Source organism: Colletes latitarsis, chromosome 4 (assembly GCF_051014445.1).
Source record: "Colletes latitarsis isolate SP2378_abdomen chromosome 4, iyColLati1, whole genome shotgun sequence".
Lineage (NCBI taxonomy): Eukaryota > Metazoa > Arthropoda > Insecta > Hymenoptera > Colletidae > Colletes > Colletes latitarsis.
Window position 1 is genome coordinate 37478567 of NC_135137.1, and position 20312 is coordinate 37498878.

General features: G+C 44.5%; 1 protein-coding gene across 1 annotated transcript in view; it reads right to left on the minus strand.

Moving 5' to 3' along the window:
- LOC143341396 (uncharacterized) overlaps positions 1-20312 on the minus strand; it is a 179700-nt gene that overhangs the window by 96067 nt on the left and 63321 nt on the right. The window contains exon 5 of the mRNA XM_076764297.1: positions 4168-4254. Within this exon, the coding sequence (XP_076620412.1) occupies positions 4168-4254 (87 nt within the window). The remainder of the gene's footprint in view (positions 1-4167; positions 4255-20312) is intronic.

Below are 20312 nucleotides of genomic sequence, written 5' to 3' on the forward strand. Positions count from 1 at the left end.
TTTTTTTGTCCTGAAGTTTCACGAAAGTAAACCTTGAGAAAAAGTAGTCTATCGCCCCATAAAGTAGTGCAATCTCGCCACAGAGATTTTTTTTCACACGACCGTAAATAACGATGACGTTTACGCGTCCTCATTTAAATCCTTTACTCTGTCGGAAATTTGCAGCCTCTGAAACGGGGAAACAGGCTCGCGAGGACTCGACCTGACGTGATTCACGATCGGGTAAATATCCTTGAGCGTCCACTATTTTCTACTCCGGACGTAGACGTGTTCTATCGCGGCAAAACGTAAACGGCGTCTCGCGTGGCATCGAACCGCTTCGACCTGTTGGCAACCAGCTTTACAGCCCCGTCGCGACGCAACAGATGCCACGATCGAGTCAAAAGCGTCTGTCGCGGGTCAGGGTTGAAACGTTCTTAGTACATAAAATTCCACCGTGCGTCGAGCGTTCGAGATGATCTATCCGAAACGACGCGACGGTTCCTACGGTTCGACGTGCGTGCGTTTCGCCCTTAAAATACGAGGTACCTCTGTCCCGTTGGCTCGCGCCCGATCGACGAACGGGTCGTGATTTCCCCGCGATACGAGCACGCGAACGCACACGTACGTAGACAGAACCGAACGAAACGACAAACACGTCACGAAGCAATTTTGCACGCGGACGCCTGACGGCTGATATCCAGCGCTTACGAGATCTGCCTATGTAAACACGTCCGCCCAATACTTTAGTGGTGTAACAACGCCCGCGCATTGTCACACTGACAAACTGCCGTCAGGATCCGCAAGGCCAGTTTGTTCCCACTTGCGTCAACCCGCGGGACTATTCCGAGAGAGAAAAAACCTGCAACGAAACAACGAAATCGATTCGCTTTGACCTGTGCTCGCCATCCTGCCCTACTGCGGACGCTTGTAACTATTTTGCGGATTAATTGCAGTTTTCCAACGATTCTTCGTTAAGTCTATGATAGCCCTGACGGGATGAAATAGTCGAAGACCGAAACTATGCATCGGTGAATCTTTCCTGAGAATACAACGCACAGCTGTACACTTGGTATACGTATTAGTGCATCGAAATGCTCCCTTTGAAATTATGCGGAAGTTCACCGAGTACAGGTTGAATATTTTTTATAAAGTACAGGCTCGAAGAACAGCTTAGCGTCAGAATAAGCTTCCCGCCCATTCTACGAGTACGGATGAAGATTTCTCAGAAGCTACTGTTGAGAAAATCCAATCGGAACCGTCGACGAATTAGCTCTGGAGGTGAACTTATCTCGCGATCCATCGTCGTTCGTTATATTCATCAAATACTGCCTCGTCAGATCGCTTTCTTTAGAGCTTAGGAAGTCGGTTCGACGGGGAAGAGATTAAAACGGCAGATGGTGTCAAAGGCATAATGGAGCAGCCTTTTTATTGGAGAACGGGAAGCACTTTATAAAAAACTGATAGGAAATGTCGTTATTAGAAGAGTCACGGAAGACACACAAGCGTTTTATATGGAGCAATAAGAATATAGTTAATTATTGCCACGTCGATTCACGGTTTTAAACGCAACGGAACCGAGAGGAAAGTATATCGAGATGGATGAAATGGTAAGGTTCTGCTGTAAAACCCGACTCAAGCATCGCGCGTACGCGTCAAATAGGAATTGAATTCTAAGATCCAGAAGCGTTAATGGATAATTGACGGAAAGAAGATGCATTACTTCCAGGATGTCTCGAGATTTCACAGCGCGAGTCCGTGAGAATCGAACGAATGACACTTCCCGGAGTCTGACGATCGCCCGGAGGGATCGGTTCGATGAGAAGCGACCTAAGTAGGAATACAAGTTTTTCGTAGACACAGCTCGTTAAAGCGGGAAATTTCTGCGCGAAGTTCGCGCCGCGGGAACCGAGAACAAGCGAATTTTCCAAAACGGATTTACGGAGGAGCTCGCGATCTCGACGGGAACGCAACTCTGCGGCATTAAACATAGATTTCCTTGAATCGGGGATTTAAAGAAAATTTATTTCCTCTTTAAAAGAGGAGAAAGAATCCTTATCGAAAAACACGATTGTAGATCCAGAAGATTTAGAAGTTCTAGGCTATATTTTAATCAGTAAGAAAATGTAAAACAGAAAATGTGGATTGAAGCCCCTTTAAACCCATCGCTCGAGCCGATCGAAACATGTTTTCAGCGCCTGTAGGCCTCTTTAAAATTACTGTCGAAGATCCTTGAGACCCCAGTGTCGTGGGCGTTCGCGTTCATCGTTAAGGAATTCGAGCCATTTGCGAATCAAACCACTTTTAAAAGTCGAGAATAAACGGTACGTCGATTTCGCGCGTGTCATTAACGCTAAGGGGGACAACGAGTTCTATGGGAACGAAAGAAAAAAATTCCAACCGGTCAATTAGAGTTGCCATTGAAGTCTGGTGTTTACGAACGCTGTACGAACAGTACTCGCAGTTAATTAGAACTTCCCGTCGAAGGACTTCCTTAGATAAATATCGCTTAAAACATCGTCGTCTGGATGCAACGCGTGTCGCATAGCGTAAATATTTTACGCCTCCGACCTGCCGTAACCCCTCGAATCGACGAGAAACGCAAGGTGAGGTCTCGTAAGGAGTACGTGCTCGTTGCAATGTCGCTTTGGTGATTCCCGGCGCGTTTAGGAATCGCGAGATCCGCGAGCTTAGCCCTCGCCGAGCGGAAGAAGTGGCCTGAACAGTCACGAGTAGGCCGCCTCATCCAATTAACTCGACGTACATTATACCAGGAAAGGTGAGCACTAAGGCGTGGCGGAGAAAACGTTAAGAAAAAGAGAGGAACGGGAATTCTAGCCGGCGGTGCCTCGGGCCAGATTACCCTGACGCGAGATGAAAAACTGAGCAGCGGATGTGTCGGTTGATCAGAGAAAGCATGGCCTCGAACGCTGACGTCTACGTTCCGAAAAACAATTAAATACGCACTATTATTAGACGCGATCGTACGACGGTTCTCAATTATTTACAAATCCATTGCAAGGAATTTCAGTTTTGCCATGAACTCTGTACAACTTTCCAGAAGGAGTTGAAAAATATTAAAGTACGCCTAGAATTAAATGTCCTGGGATTCAGCGTTTCGAGGAACAAAAGCGTATTAAAAAGTGAATACGGGGGGGGTGTGTCTCCTTGCGAGAAACGAACGAACGTCGCGAATAATGACGCGACCTCTCCCTCTTCCACTCTGACACCCTTAATCAGGGGTTGGGGACACGCTCGGGATTATCAAAGATTATCAAATATGAGGCGGAGCCCACGCAAATATCTCGCGGGACGCATTCAGCTGGAAAACATTGTTCGAGGAACGGAAAGCATCGCAACGTCCGGGAAAAGAAGAGGGCGGTGTCAGTGGCCGCAGGGGTTGGAAGGGTAGCAGACAGATTACAGAAACGAGATGAAATGGCGTTACTTCGTTGGCTCGAAGACATCGACCAGGACACGATCCCTGTCAACGGTCCGATAAGATAATAATTTCGACGTTAACGCGATTCGTCGTCCCCTTTCGAGCTACTCGAAAAGAACCCCTGTCGAAGGTATCGTCGTATTTCCTAAGTTAACAGAGTTGGGCTCTTGGAACGTTAATTCGTTGCAAGAGCAACATCGAAAGGGAAATTGTTGCAGCATCCAAACGTGATTCTCCGCAGGAAATGCATTACGGAGTATCCTCTTTCGCAAAAAGAAAAGCGTTCTTGATAAAATTTCCTGCGAGGATACTCCCGACCGCTTGACATTTTAATTTCAAGTTGAAACGTACTTTCGATATTTTTAATGTTCGAGAAAGCACGAATTCAGTTTTCAAGACTCTCTAAAATATGAGACGCGAAAAAAAAACCATTGCCAGGCTGTCGGGACAGATGTCTCGCCTCCGCGTACCAGGAAACAACAATTTCTAGCAAATTTCTAATAAGTACGAGCGCAATGAGTGCTGCTACCGGAGTAAACATTATCCAAATTACGTCCTTTAAGAGGCAAAAAATTTGTTAAAACGTATCGGTACACTTTCGTTAATGGAAAAAGAAACGCGTGCTTTAGAAGTCATTCTAATTTCCGAGTAATATCTTTGTCTCTTTTGAACGTATCCGTCCCGATAGCTCGAAAAATCCTCTCAAAAATTCCTCCTGTACTTTAAAAATAATTTTTAAGACTCACGGTAAATCAGCTATTCTCTGCTTCTCCGCAAAACTCGTCTTTTCCAGCTTCCTCATGCTTCCTGGTCCTCCTTGCCTCTGTCTTCGTCTGCAAGGATTAACGCAAGGATTATTATAAAATATTTCAGCCTGTCCATCGTTCAAACAAATTTCAGGAAAGGTACAACATTGTTAAAAGTAACAATTCGCTAATAGATAACAAATAGTTAATTATGTGACCTAAGACTGTTATTACTCACGTTGCTAGTGTATGAAGAAAACAAATTTTCGGTCGATTCGTAGCACTTATTAGGCAATTTTCCGACGCGTGTCGAGAAGCGTGAAAGTATATTGTCTGGTGTATCCAGCCACCGTCCACAAAGGGTTAGTAATAGGAAGATGTGCTCGTTTCACTGACGTAACCGGAGGAAACGCGTGGAAATGTGCCAGAAGGAACATCGTCCTCGTTACGAGCGCTCTCACGGTGCACGACGATCGCGTAACAGGAAACATTTGAAAGAGGAAAGTCGTGTCGAAAGGGAAATAGAACGACTTCGCTGAACACGACGAGCAAGCGGTCGTAGAGGAACTGCCGGTCGTGTTTTGGTTTTTCGACCCGAGCGTCGACGAAGACGAGCGAATACCTGAGAGTTATCGGGCAGAGGGCAGCCTCGAAAGTCGAATAAACAAAATATCGAACCTCTGGGATATCCCGAAGGGACCCAGGTATACGGACGGATTCCGCGATACGACTAAAAGCATTTATTGGACTAAAAATATTGTCGTATTTCGATGGTGATGCTTCTTATACGAAAGAAACCTTTTATTGGTGCACTTCTAAGTCATAAAAGACATCTCCTGGTGTAACCTCTTAAGTGTTCGTGGTCGAATTTCACCGGATTTTGTGGGATTCTACGCGCGTATCGACTAAATTTCAAGGATTTTTTAAAGATTATATGAGAACGTAAGAAATTGGAACAAGTAGAAACTGACACACATTCAGTATTCGCTGCGAGCGCTATGATCGATAGACGAATAAAAAGTTCATCGAAAAAAGTACCGAAGTCACGGAAGGGTTAATACGTATACGGTCTCGGGTATATTCAGCTCAACTTAAACCTGCTGCAAAAAGATCCTGCCATCAGTTTTACCGACTCAATTATGGTCAGGTGAGAAATACCGCAGACTAGTTAAATATCTCGTATACTGTTAACTGTCTGCTGACAAAACCGGGCACCGTTAATTTCGGTGTTTCAAGCTTCGCCGTTGTATACAAAAAATAAGTTCCAATAGTCTGCTGTTAGCTAAATTGTGAATAATAAGACGAATAAGCGATCGACGAATGAAATTTCATTCGTTATTCGTTCGAATGATGGATAAACAAAATATGGACCATACGGGGATCTCAGATGAATAAGATATTCGAGAAGATTGCGTAACCCGACCGGTACAGGTCGCTGAATCACGGAACTGTTGCGGATGAATTACAGACGAAAAGAATATAATCCGGTCGCGCGGAAACGATTCAATGACGGAACGACCGTACTACGGGTTACCTAACGGTTTCAATAAATTGAGTTCTGCGGCTGTATGAATAGGTCGAGTATCGATTCCCTCTATTTATAGTCTTCCAGCCAGGAATAATGTCAATGACACGGAAATTGCGGGCGCACGCCGCGCGAGGCCTATGCACGCCGGCTGACTTCATCATGCAACTCTCGCGCGATCATCAGTTTGCGTTCCATTGAATAATGTGACCCGGGGGTGTGAAAGAGATCGAAAATCTTACACGAATTTCTGGTAACGAGCGAAAGATAGACGCGCCAACGCGTTGGCTGCCACGGCGGTCGCCGGCGATAATAGTTTGGCAAATTTTTGCGAATCAACTTTTACAGATAATAAAATTTTTATTCGTTGTTCGCGAATAAAATTCGCTCAACTCTGCAGGTGTTTCGTTGCGTAACAAAGTTTAGCAACCGCATTGCTTGCAGTATATTTTACAACACGGTGCACAAAGTCCCGCGTTACGCTGTTCACAGTATTCAGTTTCCTTTCTAATCCTTTTTGCGGGCAATTTTTTTGAAGCCTCGTACCGTGCACTGTCACGTTATTTTATCTTTATTTGTTGGCGGAATAAAATCAATGGTATGTTTTCCAGATAGCTGTAACGGAGTCGCGGATGCAGAAGAATGACGCAATCGAGAAAGCTTTGTCGCTAGCTACTAAATACTAATAACTTTTTTGTTTATTAAATATGAATGTACTATTTATTTACTGGTGCAGGGATATCCGGAAAGCTTTCGAAAGCCGTGGATGAAATACCCGTTCAATTAAATGTTTCAATTTTCAATTTGATCTATATACGATCTATATACGAATATTATAGACGTATTTTTTTTTAATCCAATTCGTGGGCCCTTGAAGTCGCGAGGCACCTATTCAGTTACATTTTTCAAAAACTACGAATTCACCGAAAAAATATTTCGTTATTTTATTCGACAGCGGAAGGATCGATTTTAATGCTTCGGATTCTCAATTGGTAGTTGCAATTACATCAACTGTAAAAATAATTTTAACAAATTTTTGTACAAATCTGGTCCATCCTGGTCTCGAGCCGGGGCAACTCGAAAATTTCGCTGTAGTTTAAAGAAAAAACAAAATAAAGAGACGCTAATGACTAGAGCAACGGATGTACGCAGCCGGCGTGGAAATAAAAAGAACCAGCCAGGTAACCTGCTAATAAAAATATTATTTTATATTATAAAGTTTCCCCGTTGTAAACTTGCCCGCGCACACGCGAGCAGTTGTTGCAGCGAGCACGAAAACTGGAAAATCCGAAACATTTGGTCCGGCCCCGGAACGGCTGGCTGAAATTTAAAGCCAGAAACTTTCGGGTTTCCGACAGGAAATCGTCCAACAAAACCCATCTCGGTATCCGGGGCTTTCCGGTTCCCGGCCACCTTCGCCACACGAAATGATAAATCCTGTTTCGTTGAATGGCCGACCGATGTAAACGCATCGCGTTAAACGGCTGATCTCCATCGAATCTCGAAACGTTATTTTTTTTATACAGGGTGTTCGGTTGCAAAAAATTTTAATGGAAGATTCTAGAGGCCAAAGTAAGATAAAAATCAAGGATACTAATTTGTTGGTGGAGGCTTCGTTAAAAAGTTATTAACAATTAAATACAAAAATTTCAAATCGTTCTGGAAAAATTATTTTCGGTTGCGGGGGTCAATTACAATCATTTTTGGTCAATACACATACCCCCGAAATCCTAACCACTTTCGAGAAAAAAATTCAGTACAGTCGGAATTTTAAACGTTAATAACTGTTTAACGAAGCCGAACACCCTGTATATTCTTCTACGTATTCAATAATTTACGGGTTCTGGCTACCGAAACAAATACGCCCAACGATCAATCTCGGTCTCCTAACAACGTACCTTCAAGGGGTAAGTCGAGGAAGCCTTGAAACAAGAGATGCGACTCTCGAGTATTTCTGAAAGGCGACAAATAGCTCCTATTGTAACAAGGTTTGACCGAAGCTGTTCTCCATCCTTGATACACGGTTTCGTTCACGGTGTCTATATGGTATGTTATCTAAGAACGTGAGAGGCCGCGTGTCTGAAGGATCCCGCGAGAAAATCATAGCTTAAAGTTTAAGGGAGCACTCGTTACCCCATAAAGTTCTGTTTTCCGTTCCATGCAGAAGCTCTCGCGGCGCATCTTTCTACGGTTCCCGGGGACGCGACCAACCTTCGAGAAACAAACAATGCACTTTACAGTAACGCGTTTCAGGCAGATATAGCTTTCATCGGGGCCGCGCCTCGTGATACGTTTTGTTCGAAAGTGCAATGTTTGTTCCTCGAAAATCGTCGTCGTTCCGCGCTACCAACTGCTTCTCGAGGAATATCTTATAAATCTCGCCCCTGGAAAAGTCGAGCTAGACGCCGGAAAAATTAATGTCTCCCTCTAATTCTGATCCCTAAAATTTCCACGAAATACTGATTCTATCGGAATTGATCTAAGCTCCAAGCTCTCGAGAGCACCGAGATCAAAAAGCGACCGATCTGACGCGTAACGATGATTTTATTTTTAATTAAAGACCGCGAATCGTCGTTCGAACGGACGATCAACGTAATCGTTACTTATTCGCGTAATTAGACGGTCCCGATTGGTGAAGGGCCAAAGGCAACCTTCCGTAAATGAGAACCACTCGAAACATATAGGATTCACGGCACGCGGCACCTGATTCCATTACCTCTGTACCATTTCTGGTCGTCCTATGACGGCGACCGCACCACCCCCGCGTCGTACCCTTTGCAGGTCCTCTGCCCTCCCCGACTTTCGCAACCCCCGTCCGCCCTTCCGCCGCTATACGGTACACGTCCCACCGACCTACAGGTACTACCTTGTGTCTACAATCTTCCTGTATTATGTTAGCTGTATGCGCCTCGCAAATCCCATGCGAATCGAGACACTGATGTCGGTGTTGCACAAAGGGTTATATTCCATTTCCTCATCCCCCCGAAGACTCATTCACGGTGACCTGAAGATTCGGAGCTTTGTGACAGGGACTCTCTTCTGGCCGTCTCCGTCCGCCCCCGCTTCTCCACCCGCGTTCGTTTCATCCCCTTCCGGGGGCGGCTCCGTCTCTATATTCTACTTTCCCCTCGTCTCTGTTTCAGTTTTTCTCTCTTTTACCTACCCTTTCGTTCTCGTTAATCGCTCATCCGCGAGATACAGGAATTCAAATCCCGCCAGTTCTGCAAGCACACGCTTTACTTTCTTTCCATTCTTTCGCGTCGCGTCCTTGAAAGCTTTGTGGCGCGATCCAGAGACTCGTACACAGGGTCAATCTCGTTTCCGCTCGCGGTACTCGAAAAACTGACGAACGAGATAAGGTTTCTTCCCTTTTAATAACGAGTGTCGCTGATACGCGAATATATCGAGACAAAAATTTATGAGGGCTACGCGAGTGGTAAATTTCAACGCGATCTAGACCGTACCTCTCTACATGACGTCTGACGAACACTGTTTAATTACAAGAAGGGAGGTACTCCGCGATAAACGAACAAATCTAACGACCGCCGATATATTTATCTGGTACGAGTTTCGCCGACGTTCCCGGGGATTTTTACTTTTGATATACGTCGAAATAACGTCTGATGAAAGTTTCCTAGCGTCCGTTTTCCCAGCGGGGAGCGATATTATCGGGCGTGAGGTCGACGCCAGCAACTTCATTACGCCTCGTTACTTGCCCATTAAATCCGAATTGGAAGAATTGTCAGTTTCCCGCGAGGTAAACGTTAAAAACGGCTCCTCCGGCGCCGGTACGGCCATATAATATGCTGACGCGTTTATTCTCTTCGAAATTTATGGTGCCGGGGACCGAACTGGTCCATGCTGTATCGACTGACAGACATCTCGGAACAAACGGACTAATCAACCGTGATTAACTGACGCGGCTTTTACGGTGGCCCTGGGACGCGTCCAATTCGAAACAATAAAAAAACCGTGGCCTTTTCGTTCTACATTTTGACACATTGATCTGCAACGACGCGCGGGTCACGCGCAAAGAAACGACAGATCAACCGGAATAACGAATCCGATGCGATTCGAACGCAATAGAACTCGAAACAACGACTCGTCGACAAGTTCGCCGATCGATCCTTGTTTAATTCGTTGCCTTTCCGTTCATACGTCAACATTCGACTATTTTCTATGTATCATGAAGATACTGTCGACTTAAGCCCGCTCGGTGCTCGTCATTATCTTCGACGACTTCGAAATTACCCGGATCTCTCAAACGTATTAAATTCACATATACTGCCATGAAGTAATGCTTGTAAATCCTCCTTTAATTGCTTCTCAGCGTCATTTTACGAGCGCCTCCGCAAAGTACGCATTGCTCTCGTTACGTTTACTCAATTTATTAACTGAAGAAAAGATTCAGTAATTGGACAAGCGATGTAACCGTGCAGTAACTATAAGGCAAAGTTACAATTCAGTTTACAAAAATGTGTACAGATTATTCGTGCATAGAATTTTTTCGGAGTTACTCGCCGTACGAGTATTTTTCACGCTCGTTGTAGGCGATCAAAAATAAATAAAAAAAAAGTAAAAAATGAGTGTCAACTGTCCTACACACGACTAAACGCGTTACCGGAGAAAATTTTTGTCCAGGCCAGTATTTTCCGGCTTCGAATTACTTTGGAAAACGTTGGCGCGCGGCGAGAACTTAGCGCGATTCGAAACAAGGGCGCGCCGATTCGTTCATGCGAACGTTGTTTGTTGGGAATCCGCGATGCGTTTGAAATAACCGGTTAAATTACGTGTCGTACATTCGAATTCACGATACGTCCAGCTGACAACGACGGGGCAAGCGAAGCGGTAAAATTCTCCGCGTGCAAACGGCGGCCGGCGAGCACGATTTATCGAACCACGGAGCATTAGTTATCAAATTAAGCGACACGGAAAAATAAGCAAGCGAGCCGAGTTAAACGATGCTGGTAAATGTCGCGGCCGAAAGCGTACAGTTGGTCGCGATAATTTTATGGGAAACGCGTCTTCGCTGCCAACGAATGGAATTGCTGTCGCGCAATTACCTTCTGTTCGTTTCCGGTCCGCGAGCTGCCTTAATGAACGCCCGTCGCGATTAATAAACGACGAATCATATAAACAACGCTTTATTTCCCGAACCTACGAGTCGTACACCGATTATTCGTTCCAGTATAAGTTTATAGCGTGCATAAAGGTATCATTTGTTCACCTTCGTGGCCAATTAAAATGTAAATTCATTCTTTATAAAACGATGTCGCGTACTTTTCTTTGTTACTGTACAAAGAGAACGAACCGTTTAAAACTATAGTACCGAATCAATATTGACTGTCAATGTTCCGACCACTTGTCATTTCCCACTCGGTTTCTGATGTTTAGCGTGGTGTATTTCGGCATCTAGGATGTTTGACACTTGTGAAACTCAAAACTTATAGAATATTCAAAGAAACACAAAGAACGTCGACCATCTTGTTGTGTCGATTACAAATCTACCGTAACCAAAGTGTTCCTTCGGTTGTCCAGAGAGTCTCGAAAACAAATGGCCCTGAAGAAGAAGCGCGATCAATCATGTTACGTGTCCTCAAAAAAAGAACGTCTCCATCCTCGCACGGTTGTTAAAAGCAACGGAGACGTCCCGGGTGGCGAAGATAAGTGGAAACAGCCTGTAGACCAGTGGTTCTTAACCTTTCCTTCCGTGGATCCCCCTTTGGCAGCCTGATAGAGTTTATAAATTCTTTTCTCGGGGCAACAAACTTGAATGTTACTTAGTATTAGTTAAATCAACGTTGAAAGTCGCGCCTAAACAGAATTAAAGTTTGCATAGATCGGTCCGTGAGACGAGGGAGAATGTCTGATAAAGAAATCTCCCGAGACTTCTTCGATCAAAATCCAATTCCCGCAAGTTTTTAGCCCCGAAATCGAGTTTATTCTTGGCTAAATTTGCATCTACGAGAGACTTCACGCTAGGCAGAAAAAAATCTTGTATCGTGGTCTCAGGTTATTGACTAAAACCTAGGGATCCGTGGAGGTTAAGAACCACTGTCGCAGACCGGGTCACGATTTATTCGCGGGGATACAAAGATCGGGGCGAAATTATCGAGAACGCGCTCGCGGAGGATATATCGAATAAGCGGGGATAAATTCTCGGATGGGAATACATTAGGGCCATTTTTAGAAAGAGCGTCACCATCAATTCGCGCGCGATAGCTGGCCACGGCACGGCCTGCTGCGAAGATGAAGGGGTTGAAAATCTCGCCGCAGCGGAGCGTGGCACGGATAGATCATACATCATTCCTTTGCGAACGAAGCCTCCATATCCTCTCTTGCCTAACCCTCTCCGCGCCTTTCATTCTGCCCCTGGTCTCTTTGGCACCCCTGCTGCTTCTACTTCTACCGCTGCTTCGCTGAGCTCCCGACGCCGTCCATTTACCCTTTCGAGCATCCCCCTGCTCCCGGCTCCGTAACACGCCATTCTTCAACTTACCCCACCTCCGTTTCGGACGTGCGTGCTTTCTCGTTGGTCTGCGGCTCGCCCAAAAGCCTGCCGTTTACGAGATTCTCGCGAAAACTCTGTTAAGAAGCTTGCTTCCGGTTAGATCGCGTCAGCATCGAAACACGGAGGAGACCACGTTTCGTTGTCGCGTAAGTGGTCGGGGATTTTAGGGGCACGCTCGGCTGGATTGGATAAAAGGGACTCCCAAACAGGATTCCGGGGTGAAATAAGGACGAGAGAAGCGAGAACGATCGTAACGGCGGCAACAATCGGACGAAAAGTTTGCTCGCGATGCGCCGCGTGGTCGTTGCCGCGTTGTTTCGCGAATTCCAGCGCGATAACGAAGCAAATTCGCGCGGGATCGAGTATTGAATTTGTTTCACTCACCAAGGCGGACAAATAGCCACCATTTGCGCAGAACTTTCGGCGGTATACGGGCGAGAGCGCTAGAGGGTGGAAACACCACAGGAGAGTACTCCTCTTCCAATCAAATTTTATAGTCGATTTATATAGTCCTCGTAGAAAAAGCAATCGTTAATGTATATTATTAAATTTATTGAAACGCAATGGCGAGTCTAGAGCTGCATTTCTACGTTAGACCGCAAGGTTTTTACCCCCACCCTCGTACATTTCGTCGACTCGATATTCTCACAATAGGAATTTCGCAATTGGTCCCCTCTGTTGGCTGCTTGTTCTGACCCTCGACTCCGTAATGGCGCTGGGACGCGATTATTTCCGGCGCGATTCGAATGAAAATGTTTCCTGGTCTCGAAACGACGACCACGACCGAGCTCGTGCAGCACGCAGTGCTCCGTCTTCGGACGAAATTATTCTCGAATATACGCGATGAAAATTTATATCTTAAGACGTCTGTTCGAGTCTCATTTACAATCGTAATAATAGGGCTTTAGAATTCATATAACTCCTGGACGTTTTTTAAAAAATATTCTGGCCCGACATCAACATTATCAAGAAGAAATAAATCAATTTTGCAGAATATTTTTCGGGCTTTCCAATGGATACGAAATAGTATACGAGTGTTCTGCGATTATGTTGCGGATTACGGGCGCATGAATGGACGTTTCCTATGGAAAAGGACTTCGTACGGGCGAAGCGCGAGGGAACGCGATGGACGAAGCTCGATTTCAAAGCTCAGACTCGTGCGTCGTTTGCAATCAGCCAATCAGCGAGCAACGGTGTTACGTGATTAACGGTATTACAACACGTAAAGGAAACGCCGAGGCGGCCTACGATCGTCCTTCGTAATTGTTAGCATATCCCTGCGTACAGCTTGTTTCATAACACGATGCATCTACTTCGGTGGAGAACAAACGATGATTAAAATCGTATGGACTAGACATATTATTTGTCTAGTCTAGCGCTAAACGCTTCATTGATCACGCAGATCGTCAATAGCATGCATAACTCCGACTCACCCTGTGGAAGCAGAGAAATATATCCTTGGAACAAGTTCAGGTAAAGTGTACGTTGATGTAAATTATTTTTTATCTGCCTTGGCTACCAGAAAAGTGGTACCTATTATGGAACAGCCTGTATCTGTACGTGTGTACACCAGACGTACATCCCAGTTCGCTCGAACAATGGAATTAATTATAAAGCCTGTTCGGATAACCGCAGAGAGCCAGCTACTTGCGGGAACTCTGACCTGTTCCCTCCCCCTCCCACACACTCATTCCCGCCCACTACGTTGGTTTCCATCCTCGTTTAGCTTTCTCGGCCGACCCGTTTCGATCATCGGAACTCGACTGTTTACAACGGCGAAAAGAGAAACACCGGTGCAGGTGTAACCTGACGTGAGAAAGCCCCGGCTCCGGCGTTGAAATAATTAGCGTCCCCGTAACCGTGTTCCTCGTGGGAGGTATCTTTTTACTCCGCGTTCCTCAAGGAGCCAACACTCGATGCACCTGGCTCGCGAAAGTTGATTACCACGCGGTACAATGTCGTTAAAATGCTCGGTGACAGTGTTACGCTGCTATCGGTGTTCCTTGCGTGTAAAACGCGATCGGTCAAATTAGAGTCGCACTCATTAACCCTTTGGGCAATACATAATGGGATAATCGTGGAATTTTTTAACTCTAAATGCTGTTATTTGTTTGGTGGAAATAGTTCTTCAAACTACCTCTGACAAAGTTTAGTTGAGATCTAATAAATCGTACGAATTTTCTCTGGATTTCATACAAAATTGTTACCGTAATTATCCTTTCGTAACGAGAAACGGGGAACGGTTAAGGTTCGCGTTATACAGGCAAGATATTAATTCATCGACTAACCGGTGGCGACGAAGGTCAGCACATAATTAAACGCTGGTAAATAGTTTTAATTCGTTAACTATTCTATCATTTTCTCGTTGCGCGTTGTCGAGAAATTCGTTCCGCGGCACACTTGGTGTTACCGAACTTCCATGGCGCGCATTATGAAAATTAAATTACCACTTAATATGCACTGCAGCTTGTTATTTCGCATTGCCCGAACCGAAATCGCAAAATTCATTACCGGTGAATTCGCGGAGATTCAAATGCCCCGGGGCTCGTAAAAATTCATCACGCGGTTGTTGAAAGATTTTCTTTTGCGCCGGCAATGGGGTTCGTCTTCAATTAACTCTGGAAGTCTTTAAAGGAATCGCATAATGGGAGATATAAAATTGGAACGTCGCGAAGTAAACGCGAATAGGAAGTCAATGGCTGGCTCGCGTAGATTCGTCATCGACGTCGGTGTACCGGCTTGAATATGTTAAATGGGGACGATAATTTTCTATAACGTTCAACGGCGGAGCAACGATTACGCTTTTGAATTTCGATAAATGTTCGTTCAGAAGATGTCCGTGAAAAAAAATAATCTGGTCTCTTTCACTCGATATCATTGCTTGCTACGATTGCAGCTTATTGCGGAATAAATGGTATCCGTTCCGACATCGCCGAATTAGATGGTATCTCCGGTAAACCACGACTCAATGCCGTCAATGCCATCAGTTTACGGCATCAAATCCTTTTTACCGCCGTTGTATAGCTTTCAAAGAGTTCACTTTAGTAAATTAGTTGGCGGACATTTAATTTCAGATAGCGGTGGACGATATCAAAAATATCATTCGATACAGTCGCCGTCATCGACCTAATACTTTTCGTTCGTAATTAGTATCGAGCTGGATGCGAGGCCCTGTTCGCGATATCGACTTTCCGGCGACCGAACTGTTAAATCAGTTAGACGCTATTTATGATTTCTCCACTGGGGAATAGTTTAGCCAGGTGGGAATCGAACATGCTGCGTATTATCGGTCGCCGCCTTCCTCTGCGCCAAGATACCGAATGTGTCATCCGAAGACCATGCTATAGGTCGTTGAACTCTCGACATTTGTAAAAATATGTAAGCGAGCTTAACCGAAGACCGAGCCTTTCTCGTTTAAAATATTTTTTCGTTCAATCGTCAGAGTGATTCTACGCGAAAAAACAGGTTGAATATAAAAAAGTACTTTTTTTCATTCGAAGCTGAGTTTTCGAGAAAATCGTGTCTGAATATTCAGAGTGCGCGTGCGATGGAATACGGCTTGAACGTCGACAGAAGTAGAAACAGTGATTAATGGTCAGACGCGCCAGGCAAATCGTATTCAATCGCACGCGTACCCAATAATTTTTCAAATTCAATTATCTCGAAAACGAAGCATTATACGAACAAATTATACTCTGCATTTTCGATATATTTTTACACGTAGAATCTCGAAACCAATTTACACGTAACCCAGACTTCTAGGTTGACAATTGACTTCCAATACCTTGTTCTAAACAACTATCAAGGAGCACCGACTGTTTCATCGACCAAGTATGGATCCCTTATGGATCCTTGGGTACTCAGCCCCTCGACTGAAATCTCGAGCGACAAAAAGTCGATAGCAGGAGCTTGGCCCAAGTTTTTCGTAGCTTGTAAATAGAATTCCACGCGTCGAGAACACGCCTTTTTCACCGAATTCATTTTCCCGCGTATCCATCGTGCAAACGCTTTTCACAACGCTGGAACAACACGAGCATACAGGTTTTCGCGCGTATATATATATATTTTTTTTTATTTTTTGCCACCGCCAGAAGAAATACGGGAAACGGAATAGAGTACGTAAATATTTACGGTTTGTTGGTTACAGTGGCTAGCGTTGCGGTAAATCGAGAACTAGTACGCAGTTTCCATTACACTCTCGACGCATATCAGATACGAAATCTTGTAAACGCGTTGCAATTATCGACGCGCGAAAACTCGGGTAATTAATTCTTTTTCGTTCCATTCATAATCATACTGATCAACGTGTTTTTCATCCAGCTATTTTCCATACCTTTTTCTACCATCCTCTCTCGCGTTGAAATTCATGCCGCGTAACGTTCACTTGGCTGTAATGTAACGTAAACGATATTCTTTACAGTAACTGACACTTTCTTTGTCCTCCCTCGACGAACGGGGATGAACAGCTAATGACGAACGAATGGTCCGGCATTTCCAACGATCCTCCAACTCGGCTAATTAGGGAACGTTACACGGTCGAAAAATATTAAAATTTATTACAGAAAGACGGTATTAGCTTTGACGATATCAAAAAGTGGGATTTGCTTCCATTTGTTTATTATATTCTGGATTTCCGACACGACGAAAAATGCAACGCATACTTGTTTGAAATTTGTTAGATATTTCGACCGTTGGAAGCGAGAAAATTTAATACGCTCTAAACTAATATCGTGAAAATTCTGCAATAACGTTGCCGAACGGATTTCGCTTTATTTCAAAAAACGTTGCAAATTCGGACCACGCTCATTTCATCGCGACCGATCGTTACGATAATATATCGGATTAGCGCGCATGAAATTGACATTTCCCAACGATTTCTATTTTACGGAATTATTAACATACTGCAAGGCTCTGTATTAGTTTTCGAAAATGATTTCCAGATTGTTATTGAACGTTCCGTATTTTAGATCATGAATATTCAGGATATTAACGCTGTCGGTACCGTTGTCAGACCGATGGAAAGGATAAATTTAAACGTACAGGGATTACATTAACGCGAGAAACATGCGGCGTTGATTTCAAAATTCAGAGATATCAAGATCTATCGAGCCGCTAGAAATGGAAATGGTAAAATATAATGTAAACTACGATACAATGGTTAATAATACTTCGTTTTTGCTGAGTTGCTTTCGTCTGTGAAATTACGACCACGTTGGCGCATAATTAAATAATAACTCGAAATGACTCGGGTTACATATCAGGGGTTTAAATCGTCAATCGAATTAAAATGGTATTCAATGAACGATACCGACTATATTTACGATATACTTGGACATCGGAAAACGACCGAAATAATGCGCTGCCAGGACACATAATATTGTTCTATTCCCCATTTACCAAATACCAGATACAATGGCCACTGTAAACCCCTCATCGTTTATTTCCTTTGTTTGAAAATGATATCGAGGTATTGATTTATCCCGTGGGACTTTACATCGACCAACGAGATTCAACACCGGTCATCCTTATAATTAAATATTCATCAACGAATTCGTTTAATTCATTGAACCGCCGGCATAAAAGGCGAAACGAATAAGATTATCGTAAAATTACGAAAGCCGTTCGCGATTATTTCATATCTAAAATTATAAAATACACGACAGACATTTACGAATTTATATTGTACGCCAAGAGATTATTGGCTTTAATGCATCATTCGACAGCTTTTATTAAGCTAAAGCTGCTGATGCTGTTCGAAATATTTTTACCGTCTACGAAGGTGGCCACCTTGCTGACAGAACCGCGCAGAAATGGTTTCCACGATTCCAGCAGGGCAATTTTGCCATAAACGATGAGTCACGTTCTGATCGATCATCTCGGTCGGACGAGGAACGTTTGGGAGCTCTGCATTGTAATAATTCGTGACAATCAACTCGCGAGTTACCCGAGAAGATGCATCGGTCTCATCAAACAGTGCTTCTCCATTTAAAAACAATGGAAAACGTGCAAAAAAACTTGGAATATGGATTCCGCCAGACCATCCGAACCGTGGAAACAAAAATCAGTGAACAGTGAAATACTGAAAGACGAGTTTGCTCTGGAGATTTTAATGAGAATTTCCGTCGACATTTATAAATGCAACAAAGTCGTTGAATCAGTGAAATATATTCGAACCTATCCGGAAATTGTTAATGGATTATTAAGTTATTACTGAAAAGTAATCCGTCGAAACTCTTCATCGAATCGATAAAATCAAACGTAAAGGAAGAGAGATGTGTGGAGAACGTGCATTAAAATTATTCCTTTCGGGTTTGAAACATAAATTGAAAGGTTACAAAAATAAGTGGCGTTTCGTCCAGTTTATGTTAGTGGATTCGTTAGCAAGGCTGACCCAGCAAACCTTGCCTCGCGAGGCTTTGCGCTTGACCAACTGTGGTACTAAAGCTCTTACAACCGTGTCCGAGGCAAGGTTAGTTAGGTCAGCCTTAGTGGTCCATCAGCATAACCCGCACGAAACGCCACTTATTTTACTAATTTTTTTCGAATTTACGCTCCGAACTCGGAGAACGAATAATTTTAAAGAACGTTTACATATACTTGTAATGTAATAATAAGTGGCGAATTGGCCAATATGCAACATTTCCAATGGACGTCGACCGCGTAACTTTCAGGTCTAATTTTCTAATCAGCGTACAATAGCGACTCTCGTTCCTGAAGCCCCTGGCGCGAACCGATTCTTTCATTCGTCGAACCATAACTCCTGTCCGCGGGTCCTTTTGTCGCGACGTAATTCCCGTGGCGTGTATATTATTTATACCATTCGTTCCGGCGTGTAATATCGCGAAATAATCGCAAAGTATTTGTTATTAATGACGCCGGGCGGGCGTAAAATATTATTATTGCGCCATAAATATCGTCGTTCCGCGAGTCGCGAGCACCAGCGTACAAAAGCCCCATTTCCGATTTGCTCGACGAATCACCGACGGCCGTCAAAGTCGCGAAAAAAAAAAAGGGAAATATTCAAGGCTCGCGCGGTGATCCGATATGGAATCCTATTAGACGGTCGTGGCCGCTGTTTCCATTCATAGAGTCTCCTTGAATGATATTTCTTTCGTTGCCGCGGCCGAGAATACACGCTCGGGTCCGCGGCGTATTTTCTTCTATCGAATAAACGGATTCTCGGCGTTGGCCCAGTTTTTCTCCGGGAAAAAGCTCCCGCTGCCGTCACAAAGGACGTGATTGCGAAAACGTTTGTTTTGCTTTCAGAAGGCTGCCGCCGGAGACGAGACACGGGTCTGACTCTCGCCCACCGACGTCGTCGTTCGGCACAAAAGCGGCTCCCCCGCTGTGTTTCCCGGTGAAGAAATGCATATCGCGTATTTCGCGTTGAAAATAGAGAGAAAAAAAGAAGAAAAAACGAGTAAGAAGGAACGAGAGGAAAAAAGGTCCGCGAGCGCGACTTACGGGCACGGCCTCGAGCACACGTACGCGCTTGATTGTGCGACAGAAAAGAATCTTCTACGGGCGGTTCCCTGCGCGACGAGCTCTCGCGGCCGTACACCCCGCCGGAATTGAATTTGGACCAACGAAATTCCCGTCATCTCGCGAGAAGTGGTGGGGCAAACTACGAGGAGCGTAACGAAGGCGACCCAATTATTTCTACTAACTAAAATTGCCCTTGTCGCGGTCGAGACCGGGCATCCGGGTTCGCTTTGGAAACTATATTGTTTTACATACGAAGCTTAACGGTCTCGCGAGGATCGATAACTAAAATCTACGGTCAAACGAATTTCGCAAGGGATCGTCACAAACGTTTGCAGGCAAATTTTAACGTTAACGAAGCGAATTCTTGCGAAGATTTGTCCCGCTGTATTATTAACGCCCTTTTCGTCTAAGCAGGGAACCCCAAAGCTAGCCTATCAGGGATGGAATTACCTCGGGTCTTAAACTGTCGCATAAAAGTTTCATTTGGAAGATAAGTTGTAGACACAGGTAAGAAATGCGTTCGGGAAGCTCGCGGCGACGCGGGAAACGGTTCTTCTCGAAAGGAAGGAAAGGCACGCCGCGAATTATGTTTACCCTCAAAGCGAAAAAGACCGCAAGCCCTCG